The following is a 26,334-nucleotide window of genomic DNA, read 5'->3' on the forward strand; positions in this document are numbered from 1 at the left end:
CATTTATATGTATTAGGAATTTGCTGTGGTGTGTTGGCACAACATGCAACAAAAAACAACAACATTCAATAATTATAAGGATAAACTATATAAAAATAAAGTTTGAAGTACAATTATGGACTGTCAACTACTGGAAATGAGTTAAGACTGGTCAGTTTCATTTTACAAACTACCCTGGCATCCAGCATTGTTATTAGGGAAATGTTTCATTGGCTCCATCGCTCATTCTCCCTACCGCACCTCCCCCCCGCCCACAAGAAACATGTTTAATTCCTCATAATTGTGGAAAGGGTTTGTTATCCCAAGCAATCACAATATTGGGTTTGCAGCATAAATATCTTCTCAGAGGAAAATAGAACTTGTGAAGCACCAGGGAGCGCTGCCACAAAAAACCGGTATCCATCATCAAGGGCCCCCACCATCCAGGCCATGCTCACTTCTTACTACCACCACTGGGCAGGAAGTAGAGAAGCCTTTTGTCCCATACCACTAGATTTAGGAACAGTTATTGCCCTTAAGCCATCAGGCTCCTGAACCAGTATGAATAACCTTAACGCTGAACTGATTCCACAGCCTATGGACTTGTTATTAAGGATTCTCCAACTCATGTTATCAGTATTATTTATTTGTTATATTTGCACAGTTTGGCTTCTTCTGTACATTGTCAGCCTTTGTATGCAGATTTTCATTGATTCTACTGTATTTCTTTGTTCTACTGTGAATGCCTGCAAGAAAATAAATCTCAATGTGGTATATGGTGACATAAATACTTTTATAATAAATTTACTGTGAGCATTGATTTGCTCTTCCAGTAGCCTAGACTGACCTGCTCAAGAACTTGGCTTGATTACTACACTGTCAGGGACTTAACCGGGCCTCAAGTCCTATTTGAAAATCAATAGAATATGGTCTAAGAATGTATTTGAAGGTCTTCAGTGATGAATAGATGCTATTGATTCATAGTTCTTAGACTTCAGAATTACTACCTGTGAATTTTGCAGAAAAGATTTGATGCCAACTTTACTCTCTGAATTGTTTGGGGTGTAGGCCTGAGGATGTTGGGCCTCTAGGAACTTGAGTTGATTAATGTTCATTACTGACTGGTTGTATGCTGCACTGTCAAGCTGAAGTGGCATTTTTAACCTTTTCTAGGCCCTTCAGTGGTTCGATATCATCTCCCCAAGATGCTGCTGCTGTGGCGCAATGTTTTTCCACGTTCCCTGAAAGAGCTCGAGGCTGAGAAGGCTCGAGGGGATTCCTTTACGTGGCAAGTGACCCTGGAGGGCCGAGCTGGTGCTTTGTGTGGTAAGCTCTACCTTCAAACAGAATAGAGCTCTTCCTGAAAAGACAACATTAATGTAAAGAAGCATGTAGCTCCCAATTAGTTTTTAAGAAAATGTATTTTAGCAATAATATTATTGATAAGGAATTTCACTTCCTTCCCCAGATTCCTTTAGTGATTGAATTATTTAGTAACTTCCATGTCTCTTAAAAGGTCTTTTAAATAAAGCACTTTACAATGAGTACAGTACTTTATTCGAGTCATGTACCCTAGGAAATATGCCATTCTGGGTAACATAACAGCAGTAATGAAGTGAATCTTTTTTTTAAGGTAGTAATGGTTGAGGGGAAGTTAAACTTCTTTCAAGGTTATGAGTGTCTTAAACTGGGAAGGCATTGTGTAGAACCTAAAAATATTAACACAGGCCATTTGGCCCAGCTCCTCTAAACCATAAGGTCATAAGACAAGGAGCAGAATTAGGTAATTTGTCCCATCAAATTTGCTCCACCATTCGATCATGGCTGATTTATTACCTTTCTCAACCTCATCCTCCTGCCTTCACCCCATAACCTTCGACACCTTTACTAATCAACCATTATCAAATGGTGGAGAGGACTCGATGAGCTGAATGGCCTAATTCTGTCTTATCACAAGGTCAGGGAGGTGTTGCAGTGTGTGTGTGTATATAGAGTACAAAAGGAGTGAATATGTCTATAAACCTTGCTCTTTCTATGCAGCCATGAGGAGTTTTGTTGCCCACTGTCCTGAGCTTCTCACCGACGATGTGATTCGCAGAATAATGACTCCAATTGAATGTGCCATGCTGATGTTGTCTCAGTGAGTACTCCCTAGATTTCCCTCAAAGTCTGGGATAAATCCTAGTACAGCTAAACATATTTAAATTAAACTACAAATTTATATTTGTGTGATTTCCCTGATGTAGAAACATTTTAGAAGCTAATTCAAGATGTAAAGAAGCAGATCTGGCAAATGAGATGGATTTGAAGGTAAACATGAGATTCTGCAGATGCTGAATTACACTCACAAAATGCTGGAGGAACTTGTCTATAGGGAGGAATCAATGTTTTTCAAGTCAGGTCGTGATGAAGGGTGTTGATTCAAAATGTTGACTGTTTATTCCTCTCCATAGATGCTGCCTGATCTGCTGAGTTCCTGCAGCATTTTGTGTAGGTTTGAAGGTGTATTGAGAGAATTCCACTGCCTGCAGCAAATTATACCACATGTTGTATTAAGACAGATTTAGTTAATCCATCGATGAAGATATCCAATAGTAATCAAATGATGGAATTCAGTGATAATTGGAGAAGCTTAAACTGACCCAACATTCTTAATTTTGAGAATGCTATCTTGAATAGGACAAGGCAGATACTTGATTGCAAATGGATCCAGACTTAATAATCCTACAGTCAAAGGATAATATTCAAAGGTGACTTGGGTTAATGCACAATCAGTATATTTTTTCCAAGGGGTAAGAAATCTTTTAGTTAAACAAAATAATTATGATCAACAAAGAAGAGGGAAAAGGTAAAATATTAAAATTAATGTTCAAAGTAAATTTATTAAACTACATATATGTCACCATATATTTTCTTGCAGGTATTTACAGGAAAATAAATACAATAGAACTTATGGGAAAAAAACTACACAGGAAGACTGAAAACAACAAATCTGCAAAAGATAATAGACTTTGCAAATAGTAATTAAATAATATTGAGAATATAAGTTGTAGAGTCCTTAAAGTGAGTCTGTAGGCTGTAGAATGAGTTTAGATTTGTGATGACTGAAGTTATCCACGCTGGCTCATGAGCCTGATGGTTGGAGGGTAAAGAAATGAATATATGGAAATACAAAGAATATTATAGGATCAAAGGGCTGATAGAGACAGCAAACAAAGGTTAAAACAGTAAGATTTTGCAAACAGGTTATGGAAAGATACTTGTAAGAGACAACAAGATTAATACTTCAAGATCTTACCAGAAAAGAAATGGTGGGCCCTGAGCAGTGGCCACAGCTCAGCCACTGTATTGCTGATGTTCCTTCTGTCACAAGGTCAGGAGTAGGGATGTTGAATGGTGGACAGTCTGAGACTACCACAGAAGGAAATGGATTTGACAATGAGGATGTAAAGTTTCTAGAGTCAACTTGCAATCTACTGGCCAGATGGTTATTGATGATGGCCATTATTTTTCACAGTACACATTCAATTCTGAGTTAGTTTCTGGCTCAGCCCAAGGTAAAGTTGAAGGTCAATATATGAATGTGATTGGATTTATAATAATTCATGGGATTTTAAAAAAAATGCATGGTATCTTGTAGATCTCAGTGGAACCGAATCCCTTTGTTTAAACGCAAGCTCTTTCTTCCCCAGCATCCCATCAGTCATAAAGGCTTATGGAGCTCAGCTAAAGGCAAGTGCAGCAATGGTGCGTTTACGACTCTATGATATTCTGGCTCTATTGCCTCCAAAGACCTACGAAGGTAATCATGGAGTGGTGCTCTCCTTTTCAAAGCTATTACTTTACATGTCTATATGAATATAGCTTCACATGAATTGAAATTGTAGAGCCCATTGAAATGGACTATTTGATCTAACTGATAAATGCAGGGGTTTATACTCATCTCACATTCCTTTGTCTCCTACCCTTTCACCATACCCTTCTCACTTGATAGACAATGGTGACCAATAAATCTCATTAGGAAAGAAAATGTTGAAAACAATCAACATTATAGACAGCATCTGTGACTACAGAAACAGAAATAATGCTTCAGACCCTATGCCAAAACTGAGAAAGATAAAAATGGTCATTTTAACTGCAGAGGAGATGGCATCATCACTTGCATTTATCTGGGTTCCCCTTAAAGATTTTTATGGTGTTCTCCTTAACCACTTTGTTGCCAAGTTCTAAATATTCAGCAAGTCAGGTAACATCTCTGGAAAGAGGAACAGAGTTAAAAGATAATTTTAGATGCTTTTAAGCTATAGAGAAAGCAGTGGGATGAATTGAAAGGATGAGGAAAATATCTGCAATAGGTCAGATTTAAAGTGGCAGGCACCTCAGAAGTTCAGGGTTGCTTCTGCCAATACTCCACAAATCTATCACTCAACTTGCATATGGTTTCTTGAATCGAGCAAAGACAACATAATGGGCACCAACTGCAGTTCATGAGAATGAAGAAGTGACAATAAATTTCTGATTCACTTTAGAATGGTGAAAAACTGAAAAGAGACAAGTGTTGCATCACTGTCAAGTCTGGTTGCCTGGCTAATTCTCTCACTCGAGCTGGCTGTGCTACCTACATGCCTTCTGTCCCTGATACTAAATTCTTCAACTTTATGTAACTCTTAGTGCCTATGTTAGAATCCACCATTTCTGCCAGTCAACCATCAGTGATTTTTGGCTCAATATTTCTCTGTTAATGCAGCCTGACCTTCTGTGCATGATCCAGAGCCTTGGTATTAACTGCACATATAATCTGCCTCTAACTGGCACGGTAACACATTTGACCTAGTTTCATTCTCTCACAGAGATTCTTTTTGTCCTATCCATCCCTCCTGCCATCTTCTCTGCAGTTTAAAACTGCCAGTTTTATCTTTCCCAGTTCTGACAAAGGGTCTAGAACTTGATGTGTTTATGTATTCACATGCTATCTATACTGTTGAGCTTTACTGAGCATTTTAGTTTCTAATGTGATTTATTAGTCACTGTCATCTCTCAAGGTGTTTGGTTTTGAATTCCTTCAGAAAAGGAAACTCTTGATTACATCTGCAGTTGTCAGATCCCTTTTTATTAATACTTTGGTGAGATTAGCCTTCTCTTTATATTTAATAAAGAAAAGGGGCTGCACTTGTTTAATCCTTTTGACAGGTTGAATTTTCAGTTAAAAGACCATCCAGTGAATCCATTTTGGTCTGCTTGCTTTTATATCCTTTTCACAACATGGAGACCAGGACTGTGGACTGTATTGAACTAACTAAACCACAGAGTCACTGCAGTACAGAAGGCTATTCAGCCCACTAAACCTATGCCAGTACCATGTAGAACTCGCTATTAGACCCTAGCACTAACCACAGCCACAACTTGCAGCCACACTGCCCCAGTATATGTGGATCTCGGATCAGCCTCTACAGCCTCTGAGGACCCAACAATAGACAACCCTGTAGGAGAACATTGTACTTGGCTGGAGTGATCTCACTACTACCACATTGTAGAACCATCTGTTCAGTCCGGTTGATCCATTGTTTCCCCAAACGCTTGCATATTTGTATTACCTTCAGATGTTTATCTGATTTAATATTGAAAGGTACAATTGAATTTTCAACCACAACAATGCTTGAATATTCCATCAGTTTATCTTTCTCTAGTCAGGTTTGATAATTGATTCATTTTCTGTGCACTCTGAAAGTTAGCTCACCAATTTTTGCAAAGCTGTTCTTCCTGCAGTAGTCGTTCAATGCAATGGCATTAAATGCTAACTATAGTCTTAGTTTGATCATGCTAAGTACTTAATGATGACTGAATCAAGAGACTTTGACCTGGCTATGTGCACGACAGCACAAGTAATTATATCTAAGTATTGTAAGGTGCTATGGTAGCCTAGTGAATAGCAAGACACTATACAGCTCAAAGTGTCGATTCTGACATCTTCTGTAAGGAGTTTGTATGTTCCTCTCTGTGAACTTGTGGGTTTCCTCCAGGTGCTCCGGTTCCTCCTGCAGTCTGAAGAGTTACTAGGTTAATTGGTAATCATAAATTGTGTGGTGATTAGGCAAGGGTTAGATAGGTGGGTTGCTGGGCAGCGCAGCTCACTGGGCTGGAGGGGTCTGTTCCGTGCTGTACCACTGAATGAATAAATAAATAACTGGATAGATTAAAGTTGCGAATAAATTTATTATCAAAGTATGTATATACTACCCTGAAATTCATTTTATTGCAAGCATTCACAGTAAATACAAAGAAACACAATAGAATTAATGAAAAGCTGCACACAAGCAAAGACAGACAATGAACCAATGTGCAAAAAGTCCTTCAGGACATCGTAAAATGGCTAGTTCATTTAGATGGTTCAGAAGTGTTTCTTAAAAGGAAATTACAGGCTGCAGATTGAAGAGAAAACAGTTCAGAAATGTATCCAGAGGTTTTGAGCTGCTCTGCAAAATGTTGCCTTCAATCATCACGCCATCATAGAAATAATCATTGTAAGATTTATCAATGGAACACTCCAACATGGTGTTGGCGAGACATGGTGATGCTTTGCGGACTGCTGAAAAGAACTATTAACTATTCTGTTAAATATAAATTTTTTGGACTACGTTCACTGCAATCCACAGCTTATAATTTCCCTTTGGGAGATCATGCCTTTGAACCGTCTAAGACCTAGTATTTTTGGGCTATCTTGAAGGATTTAGTGAACTGGACTCACTAGAATGCAGATGTGGCTGCAGCGCCCATTGCTGGAGCAGACTTCAGGCTGGATTGAAGCAGTGGGGCTTTGGGGCTGAGAAATGAACCAACATTTAGCCAATTTAAGCGCAAAGTCAGATTTAAAAGATGAAGTTCGTTGAGGCCAAGGGAGAAGGACAAACCAGTCTTCATCTCACTACTCTGTGAAGTTTTACTCACCTCAGAGCTGAACTGACTCTACAGCTGTGGCCTGTAGCCATCATGTTCTTGGACTGTCTGCAGCACTGGGGAATCTGCGGCTCACGATCTATGTGTTATTTGCTTACCTTTTTGTGGTTTGCACATTTTGTTCTTTTTTCGTACATTTAATATTTGACAGTCTTTGAATGTGGTTTTTCAGGATTCTGTTTTGTTTCTTAGTTTTGTGGCTGCCTGTCAGAAGATGAATGGCAAGATTGTATATGGTGTACATACTTTAATAATGAATGTACTTACTTTGACTTTGGTATGATATGCTGAGGAGAACCCGACGTAATTTTTACTGCTCAATTGTAATTCCTCTTAGGAAGCTTCAACGCTCTGCTGAGAGAACTGGTTGCAGAATTTACACTGACTGACAATTCCGCCAATACCACCACTTCACTACTGCGCTCGCTTTGTCACTATGATGACAGTGTCCTCCTTGGTTCCTGGCTTCAAGAAACTGACCATAAATCCATTGAGGATCAGGTGAGTTGGGGGGGTGTGCTAGAAACTGGTTCCCCAAAACATGCTCTTGGTTGCTGACAGAGCTTGTCAGAACTCTTGATAAAATTAGCAAGTAATGATCGTAGAAATTTGGTTAGATAGAACATCTTTTTGGAAGGCAAAATTTCTGAAGCATCCTTATTAACTTTGGGACATCTGAAAGCAAATATCAAAGCACCTCTTGGAAGCATAGTCACAGTTGTAACTGAATTCTTTTGGCTACAGGCAAAAAAAAAATCAGCCAAGTTCTATGCAGTCAAAGATCCTACAAGTAGCCATGTGCTTGGTTGTCAAATAATCTATATTAGTTGATTACATAGTAGCACACACAAAATGCTGGAGCTCAGTAGATCAGGCAGCATCTATGGAGAGGAATAAATAGTCAATATTTTGGCTGACACCCTTCATCAGATTAAATCCACGTGTTTAAAGGATACATGTCAATGACATCTGTCACGTATAGGATTTATATGGGAATAAAAATTAGCCAGTTTATCCTTGGACATATGAGCCCTGTGCACAACTTTAAACTGTATCAATGAATGTTTAGCACATATAGAGGATAAATTAACTAATTGAAGAATTTTATCCCAATTCTCAATAGGAATAGTAAGGTTAAGTTCTCTTCCCCATTCATTCTTAATCTTATAAAAGGCCTCTGAGCTTATTTTCATAATTATATTGTAAACATTTGATATTACACCTTTCTGAAAAGGATTTAGTTCTAACAATTTCTCCAAAATACCCGAAGAATCTAGATTTGGAAAGGTAGGAAGTGCAGTGTTTAAAAAATTCCTAATCTGTAAATATCTAAAAAAAAATGAGATCTAGGCAAATTGTATTTATTAGATAATTGTTCAAAAGACATAAAACAATTATCCAAAAGTAAATCAGAAAATCGTAGTATACCTTTAGTCTTCCAAGCTAAATAAGCTTGGTCCATAATAGAGGGATGAAAAAAGAAATTGGATACAGTAGGAATAGTTAAAACAAATTGATTCAACCCAAAAAATTTCCGAAATTGAAACCATATCCGTAAAGTGTGTTTAACTATCGGATTGTCAATTCGTTCATGCAATTTAGAAAGAGCAAAGGGAAGAGAAGTCCCTAAAATAGAACCCAATGAAAATCCTTGTACAGATTTAGTTTCCAGATTTACTCTTTGAGAGCTAGGAGATAAATCCAAATCCTTAACCAACATTTCAAATATCAAATATTAATTGCCCAATAATAAAATCTAAAATTAGGCAATGCCAATCCACCTTCCTTCTTTGACTTCTGTAAATATCTTTTACCTAATCTAGGATTTTTATTCTGCCATATATATGAGGAAATTTTTGAATCAACATTATCAAAAAAGGATTTCAGAATAAAAATTGGTACTGCTTGAAATATATATAAGAACTTGGGTAAAATAATCATCTTAATAGCATTAATCCAACCTATTAGAGATAAAGATAATGGTGACCATTTAGTAAACAAACATTTAATCTGATCAATTAAGGGTAAAAAATTAACCTTAAATAAATCCTTATGATTTTTTGTAATTTTAATCCCTAAGTATATAAAAAAAAGTCATTAACTAATTTAAAAGGTAAATTTCCATAAATTGGAACCTGTCTAATTAAGGGGAACAATTCACTCTTATTAAGATTCAATTTATACCTGGAAAAATTACTAAGATGAGCCAACAATGATATAACTGAAAGAATGGATTTCTCAGGATCAGAAATGTATAATAACAAATCATCTGCGTATAATGATAACTTATGTATATCAATCCCGCGAGTAATGCCAAAAATGTTAAGTGATTCTCTAATAGCAATTGCCAAAGGTTCCAGGGCAATATCAAATAATAATAGACTAAGAGGACAACCTTGCCTGGTACCCTGAAATAAACGAAAAAAGGGAGATCTTTGATTGTTAGTAAAATCCGAGGCCACTGGAGTATGATATATCAATTTAATCCAGGATATAAATGTTGGACTAAAATTAAACTTCTCAAGCACAGTTAAATAAATATGGCCATTCAAATCTATCAAATGCTTTCTCTGCATCTAATGAAATGACACATTCTGAGGTGCTGCATGAAGGAGTATAAACAATATTCAATAATCTCCTCATATTGAAAAAAGAATAGCGATTTTTAATAAAACCAGTTTGATCCTCCAAGATAAATTGAGGTAATACCTTCTCCAGCCTTCGGCAGTACCTTGGTAAAGATCTTGGAATCTACATTCAATAGGGATATTGGTCTATAGGATACACAGTCAGTAGGGTCTTTATCTTTTTTCAATATTAAAGAAATGGAAGCTCTATAAAAAGATTGTGGTAGTTTACCTAGTTTAATTGCTTCTTCAAAAACCCTGCATAACCAAGGAGAAAGAGTAGAGGAAAAAAACTTTAAAAATTCCACTGTATACCCATCTGGATCTGGTGCTTTCCTGGAATTCATAGAGGAATTAACACCTTTAATTTCTGCATCCATAATCGGAGTTTCTAATATTAAAAGTTCTTCAGATGATAATTTTGGAAAATTCAATTTCCCTAAAAAACCATGCATGGTATTATGATCATGAGGAAATTCAGAATGATACAAGAAGGTATAAAAATCTTGAAAAGATTTGTTTATCTCATCATGATTAACTGTCAGTTCACCATTCTGTTGATGGATCTTAATAATTTGAAGTTTAACCAAAGCATTCTTCAATTAGTTAGCTAACAGTTTACCCGATTTATCACTATGTATATAAAAATCACTTCTGGTTTTCATTAATTGATTTTCAATCGAAGATGCAAGTAATAAACTGTGTTCCATTTGAAGCTCAACCCTTTGTTTGTAAAGCTCCTTACTAGGAGCAATTGAATATTTCTTGTCAATTTCTTTAATCTTATCAACCAATAAAAGAGTTTCCTTCTTAATACGTTTTCTCAAACCAACAGAATAGGAGATAATCTGTCCACGTATGTATGCTTTAAAAGTGTCCCAAAGTGTTCCGCAGGAAAATTCATCCATGGAATTAGTTGAAAAGAAGAAATCAATCTGTTCCTTCATAAATTTAATGAAATCCAGATCTTGCAGTAAGGTAGAATCAAATCACCATTGCTTAGTACTAGGAGCTGTGTCCATTAATTTAACAGAAAGTTTCATTGGAGAATGATCAGAGATGGCTATAATGTCATAATTACAACCAATTACAGATGGAATAAATTGAGAGTCAATGAAAAGGTAGTCAATTCTCGAGTAAGAATGATAGACGTGAGAAAAATGAAAACTCTTTGTCGTTAGGATGCAGAAATCTCCAAATATCAAAAATTCCAGTATCAGTCAAAAAAGAATTGATGTAAGTGGCCGACTTATTTGGTAAAGTCTGAATAGATATAGATCTATCGAGCAAAGGATTCAAACAACAATTGAAGTCACCACCCATTTAGATTAGGTAGAGAAGTAAATAAAGACTTAAAGAAATCAGGATAATCCACATTTGGAGAGTAAAAATTAACCATAGCAATCTTCTTATTAAAAAGTAACCCAGTAATTAACAAAAATCTACCATTTGGATCCGAAATAATATCGTGTTAAACAAATGTAATAGAGGAGTTAATAAAAATTGAAACTCCTTTTACTTTGGCATTCGAATTCGAATGGTGTTTGAGAATTGCGAACTGTAAATGAACACCAGCCTTGTTTGTTTTGTGTAATTGAAGGAGGAAGAAGCTTGTTTCAGACTTAACTGTTACACTGATCTTCATATAGAGAGGTTCACCAAGTATAACTTCTTTTACTGAAAAAAACTATTCCTACCAAACACACCAACCATATTCAGCACAGGCAGCCTCTAGAATCAGACAACTGATTGCAGCAGTACCATAGACGTCGATGAAGTAACATGGCCATGAGACATAGGCCATGAGACCCCTCCAAAACCTAAAAAAACATTGATTGTCCTCTTTCCTCACATGAGTTTCTTGTGCAAAATTAATATGCGCGTTCAGTCTTTGGAATACGTTAAAAATCTTTTTCTGTTTAATCAGATGGTTTAAGCCTGAAATAGTGGCTGTTTATTTATTTCCATTGATGCTGCCTGACCTGTTCAGTTCCTCCAGCATTTTGTATGTTGCTCTGGTTTTCCAGCATCTGCAGAATCTCTTCTATTTGGAAGAACTGAAGTGTTTTCCCTCAGTATCTAAGTCACTTCTAACGGAATCATACAGAATGGAAACAGGCACTTGGCCAAACTGCTTCGTGCTAATCAAGACATCGTCTAAGCTAAACCCATTTGGTGGCTTGGTGTAAAGCTGGCTGGGCAGCATTTGAAGAGAAAGAAACAGATTAAATGTTTCAATGGGTGAACTTCCCTAATAGATCTTTTTCAATTGGATAGACAATAGCTAACAGAAATCTCCTTGGATTTTCCTTCTCAGCTCCAGCCAAACAGTGCTTCTGGAAGTGGGGCCTTAGAGCATGACCCATCCTCGATTTATCTGCGTATTCCTATAGGTGAAGCTGTGCCTGGTCCTCTGCCCCTTGGTGTGTCAGTCATTGATGCTTCCGTGGCTCTCTTTGGTGTGGTGTTTCCACATGTATCTTTCAAACATAGGTAAGTGCTTGATTTCATCCTTTGTGGGACTGGGCGTTTACATGGAGACTGGAGCACAGAGGGTTACCCTTAAATTAATTTTTCTCCGTCCATTAATTTTCCATGTTTGAGAATTGCGAACTGTAAATGAACACCAGCCTTGTTTGTTTTGTGTAATTGAAGGAGGAAGAAGCTTGTTTCAGACTTAACTGTTACACTGATCTTCATATAGAGAGGTTCACCAAGTATAACTTCTTTTACTGAAAAAAACTATTCCTACCAAACACACCAACCATATTCAGCACAGGCAGCCTCTAGAATCAGACAACTGATTGCAGCAGTACCATAGGCGTCGAAGTAACATGGCCATGAGACGTAGGCCATTTGGAGCATTGAAGCTGCTTCACCATTCCATCATTGTTGATTTATTATCCTTCTCAACCCCTACAGTTTTCTCCCCAGATCCTTTGATACTCTTGCCAATTAAGAACCTGTTGACTTCCAGTAATACCAACTATATTATAGCAAGAACCTTGTTGATCTCTTGACTATTCGTTCATGCCCCTGTAATTGACAATGTAGGAACAGCTTTCTATTTCACATATGTTGCCATAAAAGGCCTCTTCTTTTGCATTTTTTAAAAGAAATTCTAGTTAATAATGGGGATTTGATTCAAGTACCCAGACCTTGAGCTGCTTTAGTTTGACAGTGTGCAAGGTATGACAAATTTGCAAGTTTTGTGTATCCATTGTACAAAATCCAATCAGTTCTCAGTCCAAGCACTCTGGAGAGTGCTGAGTCCGATTCTTCATTCCGTGATGATTTTTATTGTGCTTGATAAATAGTGAGCAAATTGTGTAAAGCATGCACTCATACTGTAAATGCACAAGATTCTGCAGATGCTGGAAATCCAGAACAACACTGGACCTTGAGTGTGAAGTTAGTGTAGAAATAGCAGGGGCTCGGACAGAAATATTTCAAATGTCATTAGAAATGTGAATGGTGCTGGAGGATTGGCATATTGTTTAAAAAGGGTTCTAAGAGTAAACCTAGTAATTATAGGCCTGTAAGCTTGATGTCAGTGGTGGGTAAATTAATGGAAAGTATTCTTAGAGATGGTATATATAATTATCTGGATAGACAGGGTCTGATTAGGAACAGTCTACATGGATTTGTGCGTGGAAGGTCATGTTTGACAAATCTTAGTGAATTTTTTTGAAGAGGTTACTAGGAAAGTGGATGAGGGTAAAGCAGTGGATGTTGTCTATATGGACTTCAGTAAGGCCTTTGACAAGATTCCACACGGAAGATTAGTTAGGAAGGTTCAATCTTTAGGTGTTAATATTGAAGTAGTAAAATGGATTCAACAGTGGCTGGATGGGAGATGCCAGAGAGTTGTGGTGGATAACTGTCAGGTTGGAGGCCAGTGACTAGTGGTGTGCCTCAGGGATCTGTACTGGGTCCAATGTTGTTTGTCATATACATTAATGATCTGGATGATGGGATGGTAATTGGATTAGTAAGTATACAGATGATACTAAGGTAGGTGGCATTGTGGATAATGAAGTAGGTTTTCAAAGCTTGAAGAGAGATTTAGGCCAGTTAGAAGAGTGAGCTGAACAATGGCAGATGGAGTTTAATGCTGATAAGTGTGAGTAATCCAAATAGGACATACATGGTAAATGGTAGGGCATTGAAGAATGCAGTAGAACAGAGTGATCTAGGAATAATGGTGCATAGTTCCCTGAAGGTGGAATCTCATATGCATAGGGTAGTGAAGAAAGCTTTAGGTATGCTGGTCTTTATAAATCAGAGCATTGAGTACAGGAGTTGGGATGTAATGTTAAAATTGTACAAGGCATCGGTAAGACCAAATTTGGAGTATTGTGTACAGTTCTGGTCACTGAATTATAGGAAAGATGTCAACAAAATAGAGAGAGTACAGAGGAGATTTACTAGAATGTTACCTGGGTTTCAGCACCTAAGTTACAGAGAAAGGTTGAACAAGTTAGGTCTTTATTCTTTGGAGCGTAGAAGGTTGAGGGGGGACTTGATAGAGGTATTTAAAATTATGAGGGGATAGATAGAGTTGACGTGGATAGGCTTTTTCCCTTGGGAGTAGGGGAGATTCAAACAAGAGGACATGAGTTGACAGTTAGGGTGCAAAAGTTTAGGGGTAACACGAGGGGGAATTTCTTTACTCAGAGAGTGGTAGCTGTGTGCAACGAGCTTCCAGTAGAAGGGGTAGAGGCAGATTCGATATTGTCATTTAAAGTAAAATTGGTTGGGTATATGGACAGAAAAGGAATGGAGGGTTTTGGGCTGAGTGCAGGTCAGTGGGACTAGGTGAGAGTAAGCATTTGGCATGGACTAGAAAGGCGGAGATGGTCTGTTTCCATGCTGTAATTGTTATATGGTTAATACACACACAATGCTGGAGGAACTCAGCAAGTCAGGCAGCATCTATGGAGAGGAATAATGAGTCGCTGCTTCGGGCCAAGGCCCTTCGTGAGGACTAAATAGGTGGGTCTGCCTGAGGTGATGCATATAGTATTGTGAAGAAAATTATCTTTTAAGATTAGCTTTATTTGTCACATGTGCATCAAAGCATACAGTAAATGGCATCATTTGCTTCAATCAAACCAGAGAGGAATGTGCTGAACTGCCTACAAGTATCGCCATGCTTCCAGCGCCGTGCTCTCTGCACACTGAGCCTCACCTGTATGTGTTTGGGATGTGTGAGGAAACTGGAGCTTAGTGCTTTCATGAATAGGTTGATCTACACCCTATTCTCGTTATATGTGGAAGATATATTCCTCGCAGTCGACGCATAATGTGAATAATTATTTAAATGGGGAAAATAGTGATGCTTCCTAAATATGTTTTATCTGTAATTTATTCTCATTTTCATACCAATATGACACAAAAGCGGTACCACAAGGCAACATTTGTATTATATTTCATCAATTTAAGGTAATATTCAATGTAATAAATCATAGGAAGTTAACATTCTAAGGTGTACAGTACTCATCAACAGTGGCAGGTGTGTTCGCTCCAGGAGATGAGTGTTGTGGTGTCAGGAAGCTTTACATGGATAAGGTGGATTTTTGTGGTTGTTAGCATTATATCAAGCACTGCAAGGGATGAAGGAAGACTCACAGAACTGCCGGCAGCAGGAGATGACACTGGTTTAAAGAAAGTGGTCAGGGTTGTTTGCTTGGCAGCATTTTGTTTTTCAGCATAAATTTGCTTGTGGGGAAGAAGGGTTGACAGGAGGAAACAACTGAAATGCTGACTCCGTTATAAACTTGGGTCCATGTCCATCGCCATTTGTGCCAGGTGTTCCGACTTCCACCATTCCCTCATCGTTGGTAAACTCCCGGGATTTTTAAAATCATCTGTTGCTTACAGCATCTGAGAGATAGTTTGCTGTAAAGAAAAATACGCGTTGAATATGGATCACACCTTGGTCGAGTGGTTGAATCAGCGATGTTGTGTTAGGTGGCAGGACGCACACTGTTATGTTAGGATGAATGCTGTCCAAATTTTTAGGAAGGGCTGGCGCATTGTCAAGTAACAAAAGAACTTTAAAGGCAAGATTCTGTTCCTGGCAGTAGCATCCCAGAGCTGTGTTACCATCACCTGATGCTGCGCAGTTTATAATTTCCAACTTTTTTTTTCAAGTGTTAAAGTGGTTCTCTGCTGCTCGGCTGATGGCCCAGGATATGACATCGGATGCTTAGGAGGCACAATTAAATATTTCAAGCACAAAATCACTGCACCATAGGTAAAACCAACAGAAGTTTAAGTGCGCAAGATCACACATCCACACCTTGCCAAAACCAATGCAAGACTGACGGGAATGAGACTGTGAGCCGCGCGCACCTAACTTGTACTGGCGGGAAAACAGTGCTCTTCGCATAACTGTGAGTTTTGGACGCATGTAAGGAGACGTTGGTAAGAATAGGTTCCTTGCATAGCTGTGAATCCGCATTGTCTGAAGACGCATATGACGAGGACAAGGTGTATTGGTGTACTATTATTGTCACGTGTACAGAGGTACACCGGAGAATCTTGTTTTGCAAATCATTTGCAGACAGTGAGGTGCAAGGTAGATTGTGAAATCGAGAGTTCATCTTATTGTAGTAGGGTGACTGTTAAATAGTCATTAACAGTAGGGCAGAAACTGTCCTTGAGCCTAGTGGTATGCATTTTTAGGCTTTCATATCTTCTGATAGAGGGTGAAGAGAGAATGTCAGGTGAGTGTGGGACTTCAGAGGGTGAAGAGAGAATGTCAGGTGAGTGTGGGACTCTTTGATTATACTGGATGCTTCACTGAGACAATGAAGTGTAGACTGAGCCCATGGAGGGGAGGCTGGTTTCTATGATGTGTTGAGCTGTGTCCACAACTCATTGTCAATTTGCAGAGATTGTGCTGTGTTCTAGCATTAGTCCCAGTCATGTTTGCCATAATAAGTAAGACTTTCTAAGCAATAAAGTCACTGTTTTATTCCTGATGAAGGATCTCAGCCTGAAATGTTGATTGTTTATTCCTCTCCATAGATGCTGCCTGATCTGCTGAGTTCCTCCTGCATTTTGTGTGTGGTGCTCTGGTGTAGCGGTTGCTTGAACACAAACCAAAACCAGAGACTGAGTACAGGGGGTTGACACTGTATGACACGCTTCTAAAGTAATGAATTTCCAAATCAAAACAAGTATGCTCGATCTTTTATTACAAAACCAGCAAAGAGGAATCATGTAGCAATTTTTAAAAAACCTAACAAAACTAAAACTAGTGATGTAACGAAATTAATGTACCAATTATCGTAACTAATCAGTCAAACTAAATTAACGTAATCTGAATTAGTGAAGTTAGTGAAATAGAGAACTTAATGGCCAGCAAAAGGAATCACCCCCACCCCCCCCCCCCGCCATAGCTCATCCTTGGCTCTAACCAGTCTAAACTGATGTAAAGACAATGCGTGAATACTTAACTATACTCATTTACTTCTATCACACCCCACCTATGCACCTAATTTCCCATAATAAATGTGCAACACAAAATACAATACAGACAGGCAGAAAATAGATAAGTGTCTGCTACATCTGGATGTTGAACATCTGCAGAACCTCTTTATGTTAATCTTTTATTACAGCTGCTTTTCATTTATCTATCTCAAATGCATCTAACATTGGTTAGATAACTGGTAACATTAAGTCTCATCCCAAAGATGCCATTTGATAAGTTGCTCTTTCCGCAGGCTCCAAATGTTGGATCATTTTGCTGAGTGCATCAAACAGGCAAAAGGGGTTCGTCAACAGGCAGTACAGATTAATATCTTCACTGCTGTGCTTAGTGCACTCAAGGTAGGGTTCTTTTATTGAGTCACTTTGTGATGCAGTGTAATCATTTCATTCTGCCCTGAAAGTGAAGCTCCAGAGGCCATTATAAATTATTTAATTTTTTTCTCTTCATTTTAGGGTTTAGCAGAGAACAAGAGTACCCTGGGCCCTGATGAGGTACGGAAGTCTGCCCTGGCGCTGGTTATGGGGGCTCTTGACAACCCTAATCCAATTTTGCGATGCGCTGCTGGTGAAGCTTTGGGAAGGATGGCCCAAGTGGTTGGAGAGGCCACCTTCATCGCCAGGATGGCACAGCACAGTTTTGACAAGTACGGTCTTGCAGTTGTGACATAGAGTCTTCAGTTATTGATGCTCCCAGTGCTTTGTCCATTTTGCTCCTCTCCCCTCAAAATCCTATTTTCCATTATTCATTGTTATTATTTTTCCAAAGGAATTCATTGCAAAAAATGGATATTTACTACAGTGGCATTTGAAGGAGCATAAATCTAAGGTGATGAAGGAAAGTATTGGGGGGCGGGGTATGTCAGAGCTAAGTATTTTTTTACACAGAATGGTAGGTGTGTGCTTGCCCTGCAATGGTGGTAGTCGAGGCAGGTAAATTAGGGACATTCATGAAAATCTTGGTAGACACATGGATGATAAAAAAAAATGGAGGGCTATGTGGGAGGGAAGGTTAGATTACAGAGGGGTGGCCTAATTGAAGTTTATAAAATTGTGAGCGGGTAGATGATCTTTTTGTCAGGGTGAAAAAGTCAAATGCCAGAGGGCATAGGTTGACGGTGAGAGGGGGAGGTTTAAAGGAGATTTACAAGGAAATGTGTTTTTACACAGTAGTAGGTGCCTGGAACACACTGCCAGGAGTTGTGCTGGAAGTAAATACATGGAGCGATGTATTTGAGCAGTCATGGAACTCAGGGTATTGACATGGTGGCCCATCTAGCTAGCTTCTGTGTTTTCCCCTTGTACACCATTTTCAGTACACTCAGTTAACCTATCTATATCCATTGCAGATACTTTATCCTTCTCTCAACTTGCCTTCCCACCCATAGGTCTAATTGCCAAACATGAATGCATGTTTGCCAACATGAATTGCCAAACATGACAGACTCTTTCTCAGTCATAGGTTGTAATTAGTTAATGATTGCTAGGGTGTCCCATTAGTTAATTGCCCCTGCTATCCTTCTTTGTTTCCTGTCAACTGATCTCTTTCCATTGTATTGCATTACTCTCAATCAAATCAGCCCTTATCTTGTGCACCTTTATCAAATGCGTCTTGAAAATCCAGAAACAGTGATCCATTGTGTCCTATGCTAGTTACCACCTCAAAAAAGTTAGATAAACTTATCAAACAAAATTTTATTTTCATGAAGTCATGTTGGCACTTAGAAAATTATATAGTTTTATATAATTATTACATAATTGTTATAGTTTATAATTTTACATAGAATATTACAAGGGGTGATTGATAAATTTGTGACCTAAGGTAGATGGAGTCAATTTTAGAAAACCTAGCATATTTATTTTTCACCCTCCCCTAGTGTTGCCACCATGTCCTCGTGGACCTCCTTGGGTGACAAGCCCTTGAGACCGAGGTAGTGGATGACTGCACGAAGGCCGATGTTGTCCATTTTCTCAGACAGTGCTTACTTGCAATTTTCAATTACCTGAAACAGAAATACCACAAAAGTTATTAACTTCAAACTTTCTGCATAATCACTCAGAGTTGAACTGCACATGCATGTAATGAGAGCTGTATAACTCATCTCTTTCTACCTTATGCCATGAACATCAATCATCCCTGCTGTGGACACTTCCTGGAGTCCAAGATCCGTATGCTCCACGACCACTGGACTAAGTGTGTCAATATAGGAGGGGACTATGTTGAAAAATATATGTGCTAGGTTTTCTAAAATTGACTTCTTCTACCTTAGGCCAGGAACTTATAAATCACCCCTTGTATAATTGCTCTGCCACAATGGCCTTAAATAATAACTCCAGCATTTCTTGACTATATTTGCAGTTTTCAAGTCTATTGAGTGTCCAGAGGAGGTTCATGAGGATGATCCTGGGAATGAAAAGGTTAACATATAAGAAGCATTTGATGGCTCTGGACCTGTACTCTCAGGAAGAGTGCAGAGGAATCTGACTGAAACCTACCAAATATTGGAAGGCCTGGATAGACTGGGCATGGAGAGGATGTTTCCAATAGTGGAAGAGTTCAGGGCTGGAGGACACAGCTCAGAATACAAGGGCATCCCTTGAGAACAGAGATAAGGAAGAATTTATTCAGCTAAAGCGTGGTGAATCTGTGGAATTCATCACCACAGATGGCTGTAGAGGCCAAGTCACTTAGTATATTTAAGCAAAGGTTGATGTGTACTTGATTAGTAATAGCATCAAATGTTACAGGAGCAAGGCAGGAGAATGGGGTTGAGAGCGAAAATAAATCAGCCATGTTGGAGTGGAGGAGCAGACTCAAGGGGCAGAATTACCTAATTCTGCTCCAATGTCTCATGGTCTTTCCATGATCTAGAGAATTTTGGCAGATTTTAACCAATGCCTTCATTTTCAGGAGCCAGCCCTTTTAGATAGCATTTAAGTCCCAAGAGTTTATAGGCACTTAATCTCAACACTTTCTGAGCACCTGTTCTTTCATGAGATTAATATTTAATTTCCTTGCTCTCCTAGATTACCTGTTTTGTATATCTTTTCGTGACTCCTGCTGCAAAGACAGGGATAAAATATTTAAACATCTTTACCTTTCCCCATTGTTAATCTCCTTGTCTTGGGTTCTAGGTGACCAACATTTACATCTTTTATTCTAAGTAGATTTAGAAATGATAGCATGTTGGTTAGCTTAATACTGTTATGCTAGTGCTGTTACTGCGCCAGAGATGCAGGTTCAATCTTGCTGCTCCCTTTAAGAAGTTTGTATGTTCTCCCCATGACCATGTGGGTTTCCACTGCACAATGATCCCTCTAATTTTTTTTTACAGCTGCAGGGGCCAACCCTTGCTCTGAGTAGGAAATTTGTACACAGCCAGAAAACAGCACAGCACTATAAATGTTTTTTTATGTAATATGCATACTATGAATGATGCTTAAAATGAAAATTGAAAAATCACTTTTGATTTAAAGGTTCAAAAAAGTTCACATTGAACTCGTTCGAAGGAAACCATCAAACGCCCCTCCCCTGGATAAAGAAAAACACATCATGCAAATGACAGGAACATCAAACCTCAACCCCCCCCATACAAAAAACTAGTAAATCATGCCAAGCAGCAACAAAAAACAGTAGAACAAAATCTTACATGTTTCATAAACTTTTTGTCATCTGTTTTTATTGTAAATCCATTGTCTAGAACACTGTCCAGATTAATCTTGAATCCAGATGAAAGATAGATTATCCAAATGTTCCACTTCTAGTCTGTTTCTGGAATTACATTTGATTGAATTCCTAAGAATGAATCCACGTTCGCATTCAGCACTAGAAGGTTGAAATGTTCCAACAATGTCAACAAGAATTGACAGTTCTTCAAATTCTTTGTTTCTAATCGTGTATTTCTGAGGCAATGCATTTGTTGTAGTTTGTAATAATAGCTGAGTATTTTATTCTTGTCAGCCATACACATTCTCTTGTCCAAATTCAAAATTGGTTGAGGTCGCAAAAGCAGCAGGGTCAAAAGCCTGCCATTCTGTTGACTCAACATCAGGAAATCTATTATCCAAATGATTATACACACACTAAATGAACAGAATAATAGAATTTATAGATAGAAGCAAATCTTTCACTTTGTCTCTCCAATAAACAGTATTTCTAAGATACTGTGACCATAACTTGTTAATTTTTGCTTTTACATACTGCAGTGCTTCAATTATATTCATGCAGCTTTTCTGAAGGAATTTACAAAGAGATGCCAGATCTTCTAAAACATCATTAAGAACAGTTAATGCTACTCAATGTTGTGGATTTGTCAAAACCTTCAGGCAGTAGTTGCTGATAGGATTGTTACATTCATTAACTTGCTGTTTGCAATACTGGATCAAAACTTCGTAATTCCTCATTAAAGCAGTAACAGCAAATGTCTTGACAGCCATCTTACCTCGTTCGGTGGTCTGAATGACATAACATGACATTCTGTGGCATTAGCTAATTCTTCTCACTGCCCTTTTATAAATGACAACCTACTGAACATTGTATAAACTGTTTGTAGCAGTGTTTCCACATCCTGCATAATTGATGCTTTTTCCATGCGTTGTTTAATCCCAAGTCATCTTTGTATGCAGCCCAATGTTGCTCAACCAGATGCTTTGTTTCTCTTTGAAGATATGCTGCCACACCATTCTTTACAAGCATAATTTTTCCTGCCTGAGGTGAACATCACCATCTTTTGAATATCAAGATTGTTGCTGATATATTTTTTAGTGAGTCAACAGTAGTAATACTGTCAAATGCAGTTAGTTTCAAATGCCCTTGAGCACCCTTATATGTGCTTCATTTTCCAGACAAAACTTAAAAGACAAAATTTAATATTTTCTGTATTATTGTCAGCAATTAGCTTATGGAAATCAGATTTCCGCAATTCTTCCATTATCTTTTTCTGAAGCACTAAACTAATGCATTCATCATGTTCAAATGCACAGTTCTTGTTGCGCCAAATCTGGTATATTTACATATTTGGCCACATGCATGAATTTCTCACACAGAATGCATAGAAGCAGTAATTCTAATCGCTAAAATAATGTTATCAATTCCCATTTTGACCATATCAGAGTTAGACTTCTTTTGCGCATCTTGTTTCATGTTCTTTTGCAGTTTCAGTTCACATGCAAAATTCTTCTGGTTGCATAATTTGGTCACTACATCTATATGAATTCTCTGGTTAAGATGTTGTCTTAAGCAATCTAACTTCCAACGTTCCCATTTTTTCCACTACAGAATGTGCCTCAGCTTTCGCTAACACACAACAGCACAAGTATTTTGATAAGTAAAACTATCTCCAATTTTTATTTTTTGTTTTTGATACAAAGACGATAGTTCAGTATGTGAATTGCAAAAGCCATTCTACCTTAAATTTTGTACAAGCTTTGTTTTCCAAAGCATTTAACTCTTCTGCTTTTTTTTTGACATCCTTGGGTACTAAAAGTAATAATTATTTGAGAATCCTAAAAAAAATTTGAAAAACTTATAATTCTAATAAAATAACTACCAACATGCAAACGCTTTTATAGAAACACATTTTTACCTTGTTCTAATAATTTTTAATAAAAAAATTCTTTTTAGTTTGGGATTTTATTTGAAAGACTACCTATTGAAAAGGTTGGATTATAGAAATTTTCACATCAGACAAGCACAAACCACAATTCACAACACAAGTTAACCGTGTCAGGCAGTCACAACAGACGAGCACAAACCACAATTCACAACACAAGTTAACCGTGTCAGGCAGTCACAACAGACGAGCACAAACCACAATTCACAACACAAGTTAACCGTGTCAGGCAGTCACAACAGACGAGCACAAACCACAATTCACAACACAAGTTAACCGTGTCAGGCAGTCACAACAGACGAGCACAAACCACAATTCACAACACAAGTTAACCGTGTCAGGCAGTCACAACAGACGAGCACAAACCACAATTCACAACACAAGTTAACCGTGTCAGGCAGTCACAACAGACGAGCACAAACCACAATTCACAACACAAGTTAACCGTGTCAGGCAGTCACAACAGACGAGCACAAACCACAATTCACAACACAAGTTAACCGTGTCAGGCAGTCACAACAGACGAGCACAAACCACAATTCACAACACAAGTTAACCGTGTCAGGCAGTCACAACAGACGAGCACAATGGCAAAAATAAAATGTTTTGATTAGATGGCATCAGCATTCAGCAAGCCACTGTTTTTTTTTTAAACAGTGAGTACATTTTGTAACTTGAAACACTGAAATTGTAAATATGTTGAAGCTCTAATATGTTTCAAAGTAAAGTTACATTTATCATTTAGATTATTAACAGAATCATGGTATTTCTCAATTATATTAACAGATTTCAAAATTATGTTAATATCAACAGTATATAATGGAAAATTTCAGCTGTGCAGCAACAAAGGCTAAGTGTACGGGAGCATTTCTGCGTGGCCGTGCACACACAGCTTAGAGGGAACTGAGCCTCTGGGTGTTCTGGTTTCCTCCCACCTTCTAAAGATGTATGGGTTAGCAGGTTAATTGGTCACTGGGTCTAATTGGGTGGCACATTGGGCCAGAAGAATATGAAATTATCATTTTCCTTCCGCAGAATTTAATACATAATGACAATAATGAGAAATTTTTGCACTATCTTAGAGGAGGAAAAACGGGGAGTGATTTAGGGAAAGAACTTATTAATCTATAGACCCGATCTACAACTTGTTTTGTCAGTATTTATTTTATTGTCTTTTTTTTGTCTTTGTTAACTGGTTATTTGTCAGTCTTTGTATGTCATTTCACATTTATTCTTTTGTATTTCTTTGTGCTTTTGTGAATGCCTGCAACAAAATGAATCTCAGGTATGTATATGGTGACATATACGTACTTTGAACTGATTTAAGTGCAAGGAGGTAGTAGGGTAGGATCAATTAAAAAAAATTGCAAACTGATAATGGTAGTTGTTTGTTGGGGGAGGAAGTCAAGGATTACAAAACCAAGGGAGTTGGAGTTAAAATGATCATCCAACTAAATGGAATATAACATACTGTTGCAGACACTTACATGAATAGTCAAAAGGATTAGCCAATCAGTCTCCTGTTCCTACATATGTTCAATAAAAGCAACTTGATCATGTCATCAAGGTTGTAATAGTGTCAGTAACATTTACTGTCCTGCATAAACATGCATCTCACACATAATATTAACCTGTCAGGCCATGCCACTCAGGACCATATTTGCTGGATTGTAACCATGTGTGTTATATGTGATTGTATGTACTTTGAGGAATGATGTTTCATTTAGCTGTATACATGTGTATGATTGAATAACAATAAACTTGAAGGCTTAAATCCTGAACCTAGTTATTCCACAATGTACGGAATTACTGAGGGTCTGTAGCAAGCTGCACTATACAGCCTCAATGAACCAAGTTAATTTTAGAATTTGTTTCCAGCACTCTGTTATTAGATGTGTTGGAGTGTTTTACCTGGAGGTTTCTGTTTTACAGGTTGAAGTCGGCTCGAGATGTGGTGTCTAGAACGGGTCACTCACTTGCCCTCGGCTGCCTTCATCGTTATGTTGGTGGAATTGGCTCAGGGCAGCACCTGAAGACAAGTGTCAGCATTCTTTTGGCTCTTGCGCAGGATGGCACTTCCCATGAAGTGCAGGTAAATTCGTTGAAAGTCTGAATATGTACACTACTTCTGCTTTAGGTGGTGGCGTCAGTGCTGAATGTGTTTACCTCTTTCAGACTTGGGCTCTTCACTCGCTGGCACTTATTGTGGATTCAAGTGGCCCCATGTACCGTGGATACGTAGAGCCGACCCTATCGCTTGTCCTAACACTGCTGCTGACTGTTCCCCCGTCACACACAGAAGTGCACCAGTGTTTGGGTCGTTGTTTAGGAGCCTTGATCACCACTGTTGGACCAGAACTTCAAGGTAGGCTAGCAGGGATGGAAACAATGGAAAGAATTTGTTACAGAACAACAAATTATCTTACAAGTTTTCTGGGAACAGCAAAGTTCTGAATTCTGATAGTTTGAGTCAATCAAGCCCCAGTTAGGAGATTTACTGCACTGTTCAAAAGATTTGTTGGTTCTAGTTCTAAACCAAAAAAAAGGCCATCACAGTTACCACAGTCACTTTACAGTGCCAGCAATCCCCAATTAGGGTTTGATTTCTGCCCTTATCTGTGAGGAGTTAGTATGTTTTTCCCATGACATGCAGGTTTCCTCCAGGTGCTCCTGTTTCCTTCCACATCCCAAAGGGATAGTTGTGGGCACTGGAATGATCCTGTGCACATACCCTTTGTTGCCGCACAGCAGGAATGAAGATGGATGAGAAAATATGAAAGTTTTTCTTTGTTGTACTGTATTTCATTATCCCCTTCAAGGAGTAAATATGATCAAGTGTGATTTTTCAATTTTCATTCTAAATATTCATTGTGTGCATAGTACAGAGAAAAAACATCTACAGTGCCGCACCGTCGTCAGGCCTCGTTTAAAAATAAATAAATAAATAAATAAATAAATTCGTTCAGAGCAATTGGTCTGTGCAGCTGTTTAACAAAAAAGAAACTAAAGGGAACAATGGTTGTAGGCATACTATGTTGGCTCTAGAATTCTGTCGACACTTCCCCAGCACATCCTTACTGATTTGATTTGATGCCAACTACACATTTCACTGTATGTTTCAATGTACAGCTGGCAAAGAAAGCTTATCTTTAAATCTTAGGTAGAAAGTTTTGAACACTGAGATCTATCATTATGCTGAGAGTCAACTCATTGGGATAAAACATTGTTGTGTCTGTCCTCTGAAGTTATCTGCAGAAACCCCAATGGGTAATTCTGGCATTTCAACCAGTCCAGCTGTCTCAAACATTGCTGGATTTGTACTGGTCGTCCCACAAGATGATGGTGACACTCAGCAGCATCTGTGGGGAAAACAGTTAACGTTTTGGACCCTATCTTCAGAACTATTTTCTTTGTTTCCAGTATTGGCAGTTTTATTTAACTAAGAGATTCTGCAGATGCTGGAAATCCAAAGAAACACACAAAATGCTGGAGGAATACAGCGGAACAGGCAGCATCTGTAGAGGGGAATTGACAGTCAATGTTATGGGACCAGACCTTTCACCAGGACTGGAAAGGAAGAGCAAAAGTTGAGGGGTGGGAGGGGAAAAGAAACAAGCAGTTTCATTTTCTGTCTGGTTCAAAGTTAAGAGTAAATTTACCATATA

At 38.3% G+C, this 26,334-nt stretch overlaps 1 protein-coding gene across 4 annotated transcripts in view; it reads left to right on the forward strand.

Annotated features, from left to right (window-relative positions):
* Positions 1 to 26,334, forward strand: part of heatr5b (HEAT repeat containing 5B) — a 139,940-nt gene that overhangs the window by 47,393 nt on the left and 66,213 nt on the right. For all 4 annotated transcript variants that reach the window (XM_059982182.1, XM_059982183.1, XM_059982184.1 and 1 more), the window contains 9 exons: positions 1,153 to 1,305; positions 2,020 to 2,119; positions 3,672 to 3,781; positions 7,271 to 7,434; positions 11,878 to 12,053; positions 17,294 to 17,399; positions 17,514 to 17,704; positions 24,602 to 24,761; positions 24,845 to 25,034. In XM_059982182.1, coding sequence (XP_059838165.1) covers positions 1,153 to 1,305; positions 2,020 to 2,119; positions 3,672 to 3,781; positions 7,271 to 7,434; positions 11,878 to 12,053; positions 17,294 to 17,399; positions 17,514 to 17,704; positions 24,602 to 24,761; positions 24,845 to 25,034 — 1,350 coding nt within the window. The remainder of the gene's footprint in view (positions 1 to 1,152; positions 1,306 to 2,019; positions 2,120 to 3,671; positions 3,782 to 7,270; positions 7,435 to 11,877; positions 12,054 to 17,293; positions 17,400 to 17,513; positions 17,705 to 24,601; positions 24,762 to 24,844; positions 25,035 to 26,334) is intronic.

This window comes from Hypanus sabinus, chromosome 10 (assembly GCF_030144855.1).
Source record: "Hypanus sabinus isolate sHypSab1 chromosome 10, sHypSab1.hap1, whole genome shotgun sequence".
NCBI lineage: Eukaryota > Metazoa > Chordata > Chondrichthyes > Myliobatiformes > Dasyatidae > Hypanus > Hypanus sabinus.